Below are 16,374 nucleotides of genomic sequence, written 5' to 3'. Positions count from 1 at the left end.
TGTAGGTATAGGCATAGTTGACGTGACGGAAAGAGGAGATAACAGTAAATAAAAACCTTACACATTTTGTTTTAGTCTGGTCAATTTAGACATATGTAAGTTACATAAATGCACAATTAGCTGAAAATTGGTGAGATCGTTTAAAATATAATCCCTACTAATATTATAAATGCGAAAGTAATTCTGTCTTTCTGTCTGTTACGCTTTCACGTCTAAACTACTGAACTGATTTTAATAAAATTTGGTACAGAGATAGAGTTGACCTAGAGAAAGAACATAGGGTAGTTATTATACCGGACTTTTGAAGAATTCTCTTGGAAACGCGATATAACCGAACTCTACGTGGGCGAAACCGCGGGCGGAAGCTAAAGTGCGATTCGATCTCTATTCGTTTTTGACATTATTAACTTAGGCCCCTGGATAGGGGCCCGATTCTCCTAATTTAATAATGTCAAAATTTAATAGAAATTGAATCGCAATAGCAGTTTTAACGATATCGGGCTTTCTGCTACCTAATATAAGACCAATCGTATTCCAACGACATTCGATTGGTTTGCGATTGGTCTGCTATTTTGGTGATTTTGGTCTATACGGTAGTTTGCTCTACAATCATATTGCGATCGTAAATAATTTGCAGACAAAATAATTCATTATTAAATGACAGAAAAGGATAAAAACGTTTATTTCAAAGAAAACTAGCGGAATGCCACATACGCTTCAATCGTAATTGAGTCGTGATTGGATCTCAGTCGAATGTGAATCGACTTGAGTAAGTGTGTAAGTGTCGCTTGAGTAAAATTAGGAGAATCGGGCCTGTCGTGCGCTGTCACAATAGTTGATCTGTACGTACTTCTCTCAGATGAATTCCGTATTAAAAAAAACCGGAACGTGTGCGCTAGTATCATGGAATCCTGAATCGGAATTCCTGATCGGAAAACCGAATATGCGTGTCCGCCCCATAAACATAATATAGTAAACAGTTTAGTATATTACATTAAATCTATGGTCCGCCCTTAACTAGACACTTCTAGGTTTTTTGACTTTGACATATTATGATTTATGACATATCTATCTTGCTTGACTCAGTCAAGGTGACTGCTGACTGCAAGAAAGAATGAATTGAATATGACATAATGACTTATTGCATTTATTGCGACTAATTACGAGGAGTCAGTTGTTGTTTAAACCGTATTTCCCTTACTTCAGATTCAATTTTATTGTAAGGAGTAATTTATTAAATGTTCTGTTGAACTACTTTTCTAATAATAATATTTTGCAGTTGATAAAGTTCTCTTGCCCAGTTCGCAAATTCATTTTTCAATTAGGTATTTCCAATTGTTTCAGTTCGATATCGTCATTGGTAACGTATCCAAGCGATGGCTTTGCCCTTGCCTATACCTCCGTGTGCAAACAGGGATGGCCTAAGTGGCTTAAGTTGTGAACATTTTGAGTATGCCAGTACTATGGCAACAACATTGCTAGCACCGGTCAAAACAGAACGCCAAATCCTTGAACATTCTATGTCGGAAGATGACCCAAATGCCAATATACAATTACCTAGTGTGGTAGGCAAGCAGCCTCGCTGGGGTCCGCGACATCGTGGAGCTCAAGAATTAGCAGAACTTTATAGTCCAGGTTAGTAATGTGGTACAAAATGAATAAGGCTTCCGTTTACTGCCTTTCAGTGTATCTTCATGAAATCATTGTTATTATTCATTAGGTAGTTGAACACTTGTACTATGAACATATCAACAATGAATGATAAATTTTACAAAAGGATCATTTTGGTACTAACGGGTGTAGTATGGTCTTATAGTTATTGTTTTGAAGTTCTATCACTATGGTGTACTTCAAAACCTAAAAAAGCCATTTTGTATCTGAACTTATGAACTTTTCCGGCACCCAGGTAACACAACCCAATTACCAGGTATGCCTTAATTGGCTTCTGACTACTCATAACAACTGTCCAAGATGTACAAACACAGCTGAGACTTTATAAGCATAGCTTGATGTGCTTTCTTGTTTCTTTGTTGTGCAGTGGCACTTGGAAGAAATCACTGTTTAGCGACAAGCTCCTTTTTTTACACAATGCAAAAAATTAACTGTTCAAAAATGTATATCACATGATCAGAATTAATTAGAAATAACAATCCAGTATCTGAACAGGGTTCAGAATTAAGTAAACATCAAAAATTTATGTCTTGGCTCATACATTTCTGATGTGCAAATATGCGAATATCTTTTTCCTTAATGTCCCACAGGATAACGCCCATAGTAAAAGTTGTTCCTAATTACTAGAGCTACCGTTTGATACCAATTTCATGACTGGCCACCAAACCCTAACATATTCCTAACATATGCAACAGAAGTATTTTAGGAGTGGATTTTCACAAGTCTAAATTAAATAGCTGTAGTTTTATTTCATGAAATAGATACAACAATACCATGAAGCAGAGATTTCCAAATCACCACTTCTAAAACCATTGTATCTGTAATATAATAGTTAGGATTAATTACTTTACACTGACGCTGAATCGGGCAGTTGCAGTCGAGTTTAAACAAAACTATAATACTATTCTAAAATAATTGAAAACAAAAAACATTAATGACAACAAAGATCCATGTAAAAAGTGGTAACACAGTATTAGAAACAAAAATAAAGGCAATGGCTAACAATCCTAAATCAACTATATCACCTTGTTACTTACTAGATGGTTTTCTGCGGTTTCACCTGCATTCCCTGGGAAGTACTGGAATAAATTATAGCCTATGTTACTCAGGAAGAGTGTAGCATTCCAACAGTGAAAGAGTATTCAAAACAAACAAAAGAAGTCCTCTTTATTATATGAGTATAGATAAAAAAGTTTTTTATTTACAGCTTTTTAGTGACACGAATAGTTGTCACTATCCATATTAGTGGAAAGTTCTCATCAATAAAAAGAATATAAGCCCAAATACGAGATATTTCACATATTCAGTTGTCGAGTTCCCTCGACCCTCTCTGGTCTCCAGCATCAGGTCAACTCCAAACCTTCACTGTTGAATAGTGTTTTCAGGCATACACCTGAGTGTCAAGTTTTTACCCTATGTATGCCTACAACTTTCGAAGGTTGCCCTCGATTTCTCAGGGTTTCCATCATCAGATCCTGACCTGATGACTATGGGACCAATTGGCAGCAATTCCGCGTCGAACAAAAAAAGAATCACGTAAATCGGTCTATAAACCTCGGAGTAACCGATGTACATATAGAAAAAAAAAAAAAACATACCGGCCGAATTGAGAACCTCCTCCTTTTTGGGAAGTCGGTTAAAAATAAAGGTATTTTCGATTGTTCAAAAACTATGATACAGATTTTTAAATTTTACATCCAATACAATATCTGGTTTAACTACCTCAATGTAAATAACGTCACAATGATTATTAGATTATTATCATGTTTAGGTTTATCTTTCCTTTAAATTTAACTATAGGGAGAGATAGAAGTCCATAAAAAAATACATTAAATAATCTAAAGATGTTGTTTTGTGTAAGTATCTCCTGCTATTTGCAAACTTTTTCTTGAGTCTGTGTACCGATTTTTAAGCTTCCTTCCTTCAAAACTACGAAAAGTGTCATATAAAATTTCGCCAGCTTTTAATAAGTTGAGGGCGGATTAAAAAATAAAATATACTCGTTTTTTTGTTCAATAATCGCACTTCTAGCTTTCTATCTTGAAAATTGCAAAATGCGCCATACGACTCCCACCCCGCATTTTAGGGAAGTGGGGGAAGAGACAAAAAGTAGTCAATGTTGCTCTGTGGCCCTTCAACTCATCATCATCACCGGCCTCTTTATCGAAACATAAACTGCAAAGTGAAGTTTTTTAGTTCAGAGTAATTTGTCATGTTTCTATTTATTTTAATCTTGAAACATTTTAAGTACTAACTACGGATTTCAATAATCAACCTATCCTATAATATGAATTTTGACATAAATTAGTTTCTTATAAAATATAAATTACTAGCGACCCACCCCGGCTTCACTCTATCTTGACTCTATTATTCATTGCGTAGTTTTAAAGATTTAAGCATTTAATTGAAAGATTGATTTAATTGAAAGTTTTAAGCATACATAGGGATATAGGGACAGAGAAAGCGACTTTGTTTATATTATGTAGTGATGTCAAAGGATAGAACTTAAAAAAACCCAGAGTCGATTAAAATAATTTATGTAGGTACAGTCAAAGTGGACCATGCATAAAACCACCAAATACAGATTCGAAAAAAAAAAAAAAGTAGTGACAGTGTTAGGCATGGCATGGCACAAACGCAAATAGAAAAATGAAAATGAATAGATACTAATCGGAGTGTTAGTATCTAGTTAGTTAGACTTAGGTCTACTTTATATTTCTATTCAGGTGTACACTTGCCCAAAATTGCCGATCAAAAGGCCTATCCTCGGTTTTCTCAATACTGGCCTCTAAGAATCGTTGTTCTGCAGGCTTAAGGCATTATAAGTCTGTCGTGTAAAGCTGATCTGCAGACTGCACGTATAAAAAAAAAGACTGACAGAAGGCTCTGAATGGTAACAATTTTACATCTGATATAAGAACCAGTGCCGGCTTTAACTCTACTAGCGCCCTGGGCGAGATTTCTACGGCGCCCCCAACTGCAATTCAAACCCTTACGAAAAACAGAGACATATGTAGTTACCGATTGCGCGAGCGAAGCGAGCGCGAACTTTTTTTTTTATAGTTAACAAGTCAAAGCAAAAATTACCTAAAATGTAGCCCAATCGTACATAAGTTATTGCTGGTTAGTGAATGCAAAAACACGGGAACACAGGTCCTGATTGCGCGAGCGAAGCGAGCGCGAAATTTTTTGTTATATTTTAGAACTCAAAACAAAAATGACTTAAAATGTAGCCCAAACGTAGATAACTCTTTGTTGGTGTTGGCGCCTATGAATTAAAATTTTGGGACTTAAAGTAGTACCATAAATAGAAACTAGAAGTTACTTTCTTATTAATAAAAGGACTTAAAAACGACGTTACGTTTTGCTAGGGTAGACAAAAAAATGTTCAAAAATAAAAACAACTATAAAGAGAAGCAAGCCCGAAAAAGCTTTTTTGAGATTTGGATCACTAAAAGTCCTTAACATATATAATAAAAGGCGACTGTGAAGTGAAGAAGCCGCGAGCGAAGGGAGCGCGAATTTTTTTGAGTATTGGGACATAAATTAAAAGTAGCTATATGTGAAAAAAAATGTAAGTGCAAAGTAAAGAAACCGCGAGCGAAGCGAGCGCGAAAATTTTTAAGTTTTGGGACATAAAAGTATACTTCGGCCGTTCAGAGAATGCGTTCCTGACACCTATCAGTTAGTCACGACTAGTGATGGGCACAACATAACACTGAGTTCGTTACCGTTCCTTCAAAATGAACCGCCGCATTATTTTAAGATTATTTTCGTTTTAAATTGGCGGAATCATTTGTTTTATATTTTAGTTATTTAAGTGGAAACCAAAAAAAGGTAATATTCATATAATAAAATTGTTTTATTTATTCTTTGTTACAAGTACATTGAATTGAATGTGCGAACAGAATATTAATCAGACTCCGATTTGCTTGAGGAGGTGGTGTCTTCATCATCATCTTCGCCTACATGTATAATTATATTATTATCAATAACAGAATCAATCCTGATATCTCGGTCTAACAAAAGCCGGGTAATCAAATAAAAACAGATCGAAAACACTTGAAAAACGTGGTCTATGCGCACGAAACGACAACGGACGACTGTTTTAGCGTCACAAAATGGCGGCCCATAACGCCATTTGGGGTTACCATTTTTAATCTAAGTATAAAAATGCGGTTTGGTCATAGTTTTATTTTTATATTTCATAAAAGTTATAATTAAGTCTTATAGTCCATTATTTTCCAATTCTTAAAAAGAAAATCAAAACGTATTATTTTATATTATAACTGTATAAGAACAGATTACGATACTTGCCTGTTATTTTTAGCACAGCACTACAAAATATAAACCGCTGACATAACCTTGTAATAGCGCAGTATAGATTTAGAAAAATATTGTTTACCAAGTTATTTGACACTCAGTTTGGCACAAAATTATAACATTCATTGATTATTGATATAATAATGTTGTTTTAATGCTCCTCAATTGTTAAAACGGTAAACAACCAGCAAAAATATTTTTATCGTAACTGCAACGCCATTGCAAAGTTACGTCGTCAGTTCAATCGCGACGTGTCAGGAACGCATTCTCTGAATGGCCGAACTATAGTGTATCTAACGCGCCCGGCATTGTATGACAATACATTAATTTAATTGAAATTTCTTGGTCAAGGAGCGTACCGCGGCGCCCCTGAGCCCACGGCACCCGGGTTATTCGCACACCATGCACCATAGGTTAAGGCGGCCCTGATTCTATCCATACATTTGGATACAGTTCTTGTAAGCTGCGATCTTTGAAAATAGGAGGATTTGCGAATTTAAAACAAAAATAGGAGTAAAATTCTGATCAAGGATTGGCTAGGGGCGCCTGCGGTGCCCCTTATGTCCGGCGCCCTGGGCCGTCGCCCAACCGCGCCCTACCCTAAAGCCGCTACTGATAAGAACATCCACACACACATACAGTAAGTGTCCAGCTGGCGAAAACTTAAAAGTAATTTAAATTAAGTGTCACTAAATGGACACGAACAAAAATCTTTTCGTGTCCAGATTACGAAATGATAAATGGCACTAGATGTATTTTGAGTATTTGAAGAATGGAATCCAGGTTTTAATTACTTATGCGATTTCGCTAGCTATGCGTTGCCAGTTTTCAAAATTATTTTGAAGAAGTTGTACCTATTCAGTTGCGTGCGTGTATGTGTTAATATACATGCACTGTCAAGGAGAAAAATACCGAATCATAGAAAATATTTCAGTCCTTGAATTTTCCTATTTTTGGTTTGATCGGACAATATTTAGCAATAGTTTGTATTTTCATAGTTTAGCTTTTTCATACTTGCTTCTGTCTAAACAATAACATACAATCACAATTGAAGCAATCGTCAGTAACTCGGTGGAATCCCTTCTATTGTCTATTGCTTATGAAACATATTGTACATGAAACAGTGACATAATTATATGAGATCATTTGAGAGAGACTAGACCAAGATGAATAATAGTTCTATCAGCTAACGGAGACACTATGGTGAACGCAAACTTCTGATCGGAATCAATCACACCGAACGCGCCGAATCTGATAATCGTGCATTCACCATAAGCCTAATACAGTATGTATTATAGTTCCTTTAGGCCATAACCCTAAATTTCCATCCCAATCGATCCATGCAAAATCATTTTCATTGAAGATTTATCTTTAATAGAGAATATGCGTGTCTTTTTGTACCTATATTTTTAAACGTTTCTACCAATTATTTATTATTAGCCTATGCTGTCCCACTTGGGCAAAGGCCTCCCCCATAGCCTTCCACTTTTCTCTATCCATCGCTGTTTGTGGCCAGTCCGAGAGGAAGCTGTCCAAGTCTTCTCTCCAGCGTTTCCTTGGTCTCCCATTCTCTCTCTTGGATTAATAAATTATACAAAATAATTTTAGTGCAATCGTCAGGAGAAAAATAATTTATACAATTAAAAAAAAATGTTTAGTAACCAAGTTCTTAAGCTAAGCGTCCACTTGTAGGTATCGTACGCAATGGACGCATCGTACAAAACGGATAAATATTTGAAAATGCGTCCACTGTACCGGCAGCGTACGGATTACCGACGGTGAGTACCAGCATACGGGTTGACGATGCCAGTTCATTCGGATTTTCATAGTGAACACACGTGTGGACTCTCTGAGAATGAAGGAAAGCGATGAAGAACAAATTTGACGTTGTAGCTTGTTTGTTCGCAGAAGAGTAAGATTTGGACAAAAAGCCAACAAAAGAAAACATAGTATCTGTACACAACATATTCAAGAAGAGATCGGAGCAAGGAGAATATCGCACCCTATTTCCTGATTTGTTAAACGATGACACAAAGTTCTTCCAATATTTTCGACTGACGATGGAGAACGAGCGCGCGGACTGCGTCCACTGATCGGCATCACGTACGACGTCATCGGCAGGCATCGCAAAAGTTGCCTCTCGGAGCATAAGTGTCGGCATTGTCGATGTGCGATGCGTTCGATGCGGACAGGTGGACGCACTTATATGAGTTTCTATAAAAATAATTCTACGATCCGTTGCATGCGATACGTCCGTTGCGTACGATACCGAAAAGTGGACGCTTAGCTTTAAACAGCTATTGCAACCTGCGCTCCGCTTGGCTCGTCTAGGAGAGGCACTCCCGTATTCACGACTATCGCACAAAATAATTGTATGGGTAATGGGTTTGTATTTTTACCAAAAAACGAGAAACAATTAGCCATTTCGAAGTCAAGTGCCTACGCCCTATAAATTGTTACAAACATTGTTGATGTGTTCATCGCCACTTGTTGAATATATATGTACATATCTATCTATACCTATTATGAATTAGTTCCGAAATCAATATGCAGCCATTAATCAATGCAAAATTATGCATTGCGCCCGCGGACGGGCCACCTATGTTATCTATCGTAAACATTTTATTTCTTGTAATAGGTTTTTCTTCAAAAATTGAATGTAATTTTTGTTTTAACAGGCAAAAGACTACAAGAGTGGGTCTGTGTGGTGGTTTGTTGCACATTGTGTGTCTGTGCTGGTGTTCTGATGGCCAGACACGTACAAGCGGATGCCTCGTTATTTTTAGCAGCAATTTCTGGTGTATTAACAGCAGATTTTGCTTCAGGAGTAGTGCATTGGGCTGCTGACACTTGGGGAGCTGTTGATCTTCCTATTATAGGCAAAGTAATAATATACTCATTAAAACTATAGTTTCTGTTGGCTAAATATCATTGTTATTGTGCTATCATGTTACCGTTTGCTTATCTTTCTCACTCATTACAGATAATTCGCGTTCCTTATAAATTCGTTTCATATTTCTTGACACACGACTTTGATATCGATTCCGATAAGATAAAAAAAAAGGAAACCGAGTACTCCTTTCTCTATATATGTACTCGACAAGGGCACATTAGTTAAATAGTTTTCGGCATAGCCTCATAATACACTGCTGGACAAAGGCTTCCCCCAAGATGAGGTAATTTGCCGATACCCAGCGCAGTGTAGGATATTTTTTAACTTCGGAGATGGTGCCCATTTCCAAGCAAGGCATTTATTATCCAACTTGGTATTGTGTGATAGCTATTTCGCCACCAGCAGCTTGGGGCAAGGCGATGTTGGTTTGCTGATAGTAGGAATCAACTAATGCCGGCCATCTGAAAGCCAACAAACTATCCGTGACAGCTTCCTTACCTACCACACGACTCAAAATAATTGTATTTTATTTATAAACTACAAGGCAAGTGCCATGTTTTCAATATCTGTGATGCCAAGCAATGATGAGCACGGTAGGTATCATTGTTGTTTCAGTCTACTATCGGTAACTACACTTGTAATAAATATCCGGTTAGTAATAACGGGCGAGTGGATACACTTGCTCTGAAGTTTGATGTCTCAATTAATAAATTCATTACTAGAAACCGGATTATAATCAACATTAAAAAAAAAACTGGAAAAACCGTCAATCGCGCTATTTAACTGATTTCTCACAAAAGAAGGAGGTCCTCAATTCGCCGTAGGTAATCTTTTATTTTTTATGTATGTTCAACGATTACCTAAAGACACCTGGGGCTTGATTCTGCTAAATTTACTTAAGCGTCATACGATTGATATCCATCTAAGATTCAATTACGATTGAAACGGACCTGGCATTCATCTCATTCACGGTTCTCACACTTTAAACTCAAATAGCAGTCCGAGGGTTAACCGAAGACGTTCCTTATAATAGTAAAAAATCTTCAAGGCATCCTCGACAAGAATCCTACGATATTTTTGCGGGGACAAGGCCTATTGGGGCTGCGGGATTCTTCGAAAGGATTATCGCGGCCCTGGTTTCCCCATGATGGGTTTGAGTCAGTAAGAGTCAGACTTCCCCATAACGAGAGGGGGGTCATTTGATGACTTCCCAGGTCGGGCAGGAGTCGTTTGAAGGCAGCGGCTGGCTTCTCCAGTTAATGGCCGTAATGTAATGCACCAAACATTGTGGGATTTTATGGTATTTTCAAAATCAAATAGCAGCCTGGGGGTTAATTGTAGATAATTCTTGTAATAGTAAAAAATCTTCAGGGCATTATTCTCTACAAGAATCCACTATTTTTTTCTTCTGGCTTTTTCTTCTTTCAGTTTTGGGTACGAAATGAATGTTGTCCTTTCATTCATAAAATTGGATTACTTCTGAAATACTACCACAACACAATAACAAAAAAATCAGTGCTTATTAGCTATTTCCCGTCTACTGTAATTACAATCGATTATCTATATATTTTGTGTCCTCCTCCTGAAATATGGCACAAATGCAAATCAACGCCTTGTATTATTAGCAGAATGAGGTTAAGACTGCTATTGAGATTCAATTGTTATCCAATTATCACATTATTAACTTAGCAGAATCAAGCCCCTGGACCGTTTTGCGAAATTATTTTTTTCTTTGATAAAAAAAAATCTTAAAACACAAAAAAAAAACTTCTTAAAACACAAAAAAAAAAACTATAAATTACATCGGTCTAGAAGTCGATGTCTAGCAGATGCAGCTATGTCTATTTCGACACCGAATTCTAGACTCGACTCTCAATGAAATAAAATGGCTGGTCTTGACTACTGTTTTTAGAAGTCGGTTTTATTTTTTTGTATAAAATTTTTATATGAAAAAAATAAGTACGGTCAAGTTGGGTATGGCTACTAAATGAGTAGGTAGGTATATTAATTTCACCGAGTTACAAAAAGTGGCTCCTCAATCCTCATGGTTCAGCCGTTTCTACAAAGTTAGAATACTGTTTGATATTACCTTTTACCGTTCGTACGCGAATTCGATTGGTATTTATTCGTTTTAATGCTCGTGGAACTCATCCGTAAGACTACCAAGGCCATCCTAAATAGAATGAATAAATAAATATTGATGATTATAAAAAATAAAATCTTCGTTGCTTAGGTGAATAAATAATTATTAAATACTTCACAAAAAAATAATAATAACTGGTTACTACTTTAAAGAACTGTCTATCACTACACATCGCTAGCCAGTCAGGGACGGAGCAGGAACGTGTTTCATCATGCGTAAAATATATCGGTCTAACTAATTAAATGAAATAGGCATAAGAACCATTACCCACCTAAAAACGTCGAAATAATAATAGGGGTTAAAGTATGAAATTGCCGATTGGTACTGAAAATTTAAATTGTAATTTTTTAATTTTTTAACAAACTTATTTAATCAAAATAGTTGCCATTATTATCTATACATTGCTGTCATCTAATAGGAAGGTCGTTTATGCCTTTACGATAGAACTCTGAGGATCTAGACTGCACAAACTGTGTGAAAGAATTTTGTTCTGCCTCCTGGGAAGAAAACTTCTTGTCACGCAGATAATTGTCCAAATCACAAAAAAAAATGGTAGTCTGTTAGAGCAAGGTCTGGCTAATATGGAGGAAGACGAATAGTTTCCAACTGCAGTTCCTGAAGAGGTAAAACGGGTTCTCTTGCTGTACGAGTCTCGCGTTGTCATGGAGCAATAACGGTGAAGGTCGATTCATGAGTCGTGTCTGTTTTACTGCTAATTTTTTCAACACTATTCGGTGTTCGTGTGGGTGTCTGGGTAGTTTGACTAGGATCGGCTTTATCCGCCTCTCTTAAGTCCTCTTTAATCACCCGTCAGGCGGTCTTCCTCGTGGCTCGTTCTTCAAGTCGAAGTTTCCACCACGAAAGCGTTTAATCCAAATTCGCACGGTGCGTTCATTAGCAGACACCTCTTCAAATGCAGCATTGATATTGCGGGCTGTTTCTGCCGTTTACTTCCGCGTCGGAACTCATATTCAAAAATTACTAAAATTTTCGCAGTTTCCATCTTTCTTGTTTAAGTTGAATAACAAAAACAATTGAACATCGTTAATCAAATGTTTCATATTTTTTAAAAGAAGAACATCACAGAAACCATGTGAAAAAAGTTTCATTCAAAAACCTCAAACCATGAAGACTATGGCAATTCAAAAACCTACTAGGATAAAACGGCAATTTCATACTTTAACCCCTAATATTAGTTAATTCTTGGCATAACTCGTACATACCTAATTATGAAAATGCACACACAGATTCACGACACGTGTTTTTATTTTATGTTAGATTACCTACACATTATTCAGTGGACATGCACATGACAACAGAAAATTATTATGTTAGATATGTTCCAATGCTGGACATTTCTTAGGCCCAAGATCACATTCATAAACGTCAGTTTGCTTAAAACAACTGTTCACTATGAATTTTTAAGTTCAATTTTTAAGAATAAAACTCTTGTTTTAAGAAAAAAATCGCTTATTTATGCTTTTGTGAATTCAGTGATCTTGGCCCTTAGTGTGGCGGGAGGAACCCATGTGTCACATGCATACAAGCGGGCAGCTATTTGCTTATTATGTAGAAATGCTCCTAAAACTGTAAATTTTACTTCTTTTTTAGATTTAGAAAAGCTAGGTCACTTATTCATATCATTGCCTAACCTGTTACAGAATTTTCTGCGCCCATTCCGTGAACATCATATTGACCCAACATCCATTACTCGACATGATTTTATCGAAACGAATGGTGACAACTTTGCCATAACCATACCTGTCTTAGCAAGAATTGTATGGCAGCTGCTCACCTATGAGGATGAAAGCATCGAAGCACAATTCCACTGGATTGCTTATTGGTACTTGTGTTGTATCTTTGTAGCAATGACTAATCAGGTACTTGTATTCAATATAAATTGCTCTGAATTAAAACACTTCTCTTAAATTTTATCATTGTTGATTTCTTCAGCGATTTCTAACAAGTTGTATCTCCAAAGAAAATGATAAAGTATATAAAATGAAGTTTACATAGCGCGGTTTCTCTTTGCGATTCAAAGGCAGGAGAAATATGATCGCCGCAAGCAGGGTCAAACCGCTCCTTTAAACTATATGGCATTGACATTGGCGGATCAATGTTGAAATTATATAACAATCCGTGTAGTTTGATGGTCTGCGGCAGTTTTGTCAAGCGGACATCGGCTGTGTAACCGCCCGTGTATGGTATTATCCTTGTCACCATGACGGTTTCACAATTTCAAGTGTACATATTTTATAACCAAACAAATCCTACTTAAAATAATTGGATGATTGAAAACTGTTAAACTTGTTATTCCTGTTTTTTTTTTAATAGGGTGTACAAAGACCAGGCTAGGATATAATAGTCGCTTGCAAATTATAGGTCTTGTAATATTGCAAAATGTTAATTGTAGGTCCTAGCTCTAGGGGGGCATCTAAGGCTCAAGTTCACTGAAAACATAAACGCCTTTCTTTCTTAAAGCAACTGTTTACTTTGAAACTTAAGCGTGAAAATTCATGCTCATAGTAATCAGTTGTTTTAATTAAATTGACGTTTATGACTTCGGTGACCTTGTTCCTGAGTATGTACTCAGCTGCATCCGGCTAGACTGGAAGCGGACCTCAACATAGTTGGGAAAAGGTAGGACACCATCTGGCTGATATAGTTTGTTAAAAATCACTGAAGAAAATCATTTAACGTTAGATGCGCCAAACCTGAATTTTGTGAGAAGTGAATGACGTCTTTGGCTTAAGAATGTTAAAGTTCTTCGCACTAATAAATATTTCATTAAATTGGTGTAAATGTATTTCAGATTCACAAATGGTCTCATACATATTTTGGCCTACCTATGTGGGTGGTGTGGTTACAAGAATGGCACATAGTGTTGCCGCGTCGTCATCATCGAATTCACCACGTAGCGCCGCACGAGACTTACTTTTGCATCACCACCGGTTGGCTCAACTGGCCTTTAGAAATGCTTCACTTTTGGTCCACTCTAGAGACCATTATAGAATCACTCACTGGTTGTAAACCGCGAGCTGACGATATGAAGTGGGCTCAAAAACGTTCCTAGAATATAGGATGTATTCATAGAACGTTATCGCTACCTAAATTTTTATACTAACACGTCCACATCTACTGAATCAATTAATAAGAATAGGTTTAATACTTTGTTAAGATGAAAGCAAATTGTGAAATACGTACCTTAATTAAGTGGCTTATTAAATAATTGCAAAATAAACATTTTATTATACGTCACACGATTTCCAGTTATATTTTTCTACAAGATTTGTTATTTTATAAATTATATACTACGATAATTATGCAAACTCGAAGTAAGCATTTATGTTAAAAAAATTTTAGGCCAGGGTAGATCCCTTTTGAATTTGCAAATCTTATTATCACAACTTTTTTTACTTTTTCCGTACTCCAAGTACTACTAATAATAATTTTGTCAGAAATTGAAACAAACCGTTTCTTCCCTCGACTGGTCCTCGATCGCCCTTAAATTATTTTTCTGCCGTAGTCTCATTCCTTTCCAATCTTCCTTTGCAATCTTTGCTTCTTACTATGTAATTAAAAGTGGTTCTTACCATTTTCAAAGGCATCCGGCACTGGCTTATTTGAATATTTTCACTGACCGGTTTTAATCAAATAACACGATGGTGAGTTTTTCGATCGATCATGGTGCAATACATAACCCCCACATGCAACAAATACCCCAGACAAGGAGACCATCTCCTTCTATTAAATAAGTCTCGTCCTCGTATTAAATAAGGCTGTTGGACCCAGCAATCATTTGTGGACCTTTTTTAGTACCTAATACTCAACATCCGCCCGTAGTTTCATCCGCGTCCCAAGGGAACTACCAACCTTCACTATGGCCTTTTCGCATGCGTGTCATGGCATAGCCGCCCTAACGTATAACAAAGTATGATTGTATAAACTACATAGAGAGCATTCACAGGTGCATGTGAAAAGGGCCTAGGGATTAAGTTTGATCGCATTTCAGGTAATTTCGTTCAGCCGTTAAAGTGATTGAGGAACAAACACTAAAACCCGCTAACTTTCACGTTCATAAGTAGGATTATGAACTCAAAGTCAGTCTAATGAGGGGGATTTATTAATTTATTTTAACGTAATGTTTAATTGTGATAGTAGCACTTATTGCCAAAGAGTATATTAAGTATTTTCTTTTCACTCTATCATAATGTATAAAATCCTTGACATGATTATCTTTAGTTCTAAAGGTGTGTTAATCTTGTCATGATATCGAGTACCTACCTACTCTATAATAATTGAATCTCCTAAAGTCATATGTCCCAAGTTTTGTATTAAATAAATGTGCATTATTCCGAATGTTTATTTATAGGTAATGTTATTTTCGTCCTAAAACATTGCTAAAAATTTGTTTTACTGACAGACACAAATCATTGTAAATCCGACTCCACGCAGTCTTGTCTGCGACAAGAGAACGTAATTCAAAACCGTGTAGGCGCGGATGTGGACCGAGACTTGGGGAGCAGGTGGTTGTAGCACACCGCTGCGGTGATGAGCGTTAAAACCATCTGCGACGATAAACTCGTGTTGGTTCGCCGGAGCCGTGCGTGACAGAAATCATGAATGCTGCATGTCGCATGCAATCATATAATTAGAATTTAGGAATTTGAAAACGGTTTTATTTATGATATACGGATTTAGGACATACTTAGAAATTTCAATTTTATAGTGTGTAATATTAGGTAAATTCGGACAAATGATGACCAGGACAAAAAGTTATGGCACTTAGGCACTTAGATAAAAAAGTTAGGTGACACAATAAAGCTCTTAATTCGCATACTTGTATTCTTTTATTATACTTGGTCGGTCATAACTGTGTCGTTTACCACCGGATGTGTGTGTTTACTTACGTCCCAAATAGTCTCATTGTCACAAGTCCAGGACCTAATCTGATTATAATCATCTAATGATGGAAACTCGTGAGAACTCCAGAGTAACTCACGAAAATTTTAGTTTTACATCAAGTAAGAACTTCATATTTGGGTTCAAGGACCACGCTCAATATAGGGTTCCATAGATTATAGCCTATCTATCTCGACTCCATTAACTCAGAAAAGCCTTACCAGCGAGAAGTAGCCCAAACGCCGAAAAGAGACATTTCTCAGGGCAACTCCTCACTTTATGTGGGCCCCTGAATAACACATAATCAAAGAAGTTCACTTGGTACGCAGGGAAACTGCAGGAAAAGCTAGTAGGTACCTATAGCGTGCACCTAGTCGTTAAGATTCCTAATTTATTTACTTTTTGTCACTAAAGCGGGCTAAAATGTCTGCTGCCTACCGAC

The 16,374-nt window shown here is 36.7% G+C and overlaps 1 protein-coding gene across 2 annotated transcripts; it reads left to right on the top strand.

Annotated features, from left to right (window-relative positions):
- Positions 1-1,084: 1,084 nt before the first annotated feature.
- On the top strand, positions 1,085-15,869 carry LOC124645726 (plasmanylethanolamine desaturase). Of its 2 annotated transcripts, none has more exons than XM_047185597.1 (5): positions 1,085-1,219; positions 1,345-1,635; positions 8,820-8,878; positions 12,692-12,910; positions 13,843-15,869. In XM_047185597.1, exons 2-5 carry the CDS (start codon positions 1,377-1,379, stop codon positions 14,101-14,103), a joined length of 798 nt encoding a protein of 265 aa, XP_047041553.1. In that variant the 5' UTR covers positions 1,085-1,219; positions 1,345-1,376; the 3' UTR covers positions 14,104-15,869. The 2 variants fall into 2 exon arrangements, with proteins under 2 accessions (XP_047041553.1, XP_047041552.1); XM_047185596.1 differs by having other exon boundaries at positions 8,673-8,878.
- The last annotated feature ends 505 nt before the right edge of the window (positions 15,870-16,374 follow it).

The sequence above is a fragment of the Helicoverpa zea genome, chromosome 3 (genome assembly GCF_022581195.2).
Source record: "Helicoverpa zea isolate HzStark_Cry1AcR chromosome 3, ilHelZeax1.1, whole genome shotgun sequence".
Lineage (NCBI taxonomy): Eukaryota > Metazoa > Arthropoda > Insecta > Lepidoptera > Noctuidae > Helicoverpa > Helicoverpa zea.
The sequence above is the reverse complement of the archived record's forward strand: the minus strand, read 5'-3'. Positions and strand labels throughout refer to the sequence as shown.

What these genes read in the sequence shown, in the direction of transcription:
- LOC124645726 (XM_047185596.1), top strand. Translation starts at nt 1,377, where the DNA reads ATGGCTTTGCCCTTGCCTATACCTCCGTGTGCAAACAGGGATGGCCTA. An exon ending in AGCAGAACTTTATAGTCCAG is followed by an intron (nt 1,636 to 8,672) that starts GTTAGTAATGTG and finishes TTGTTTTAACAG; the next exon opens with GCAAAAGACTACAAGAGTGG. An exon ending in ATCTTCCTATTATAGGCAAA is followed by an intron (nt 8,879 to 12,691) that starts GTAATAATATAC and finishes AACCTGTTACAG; the next exon opens with AATTTTCTGCGCCCATTCCG.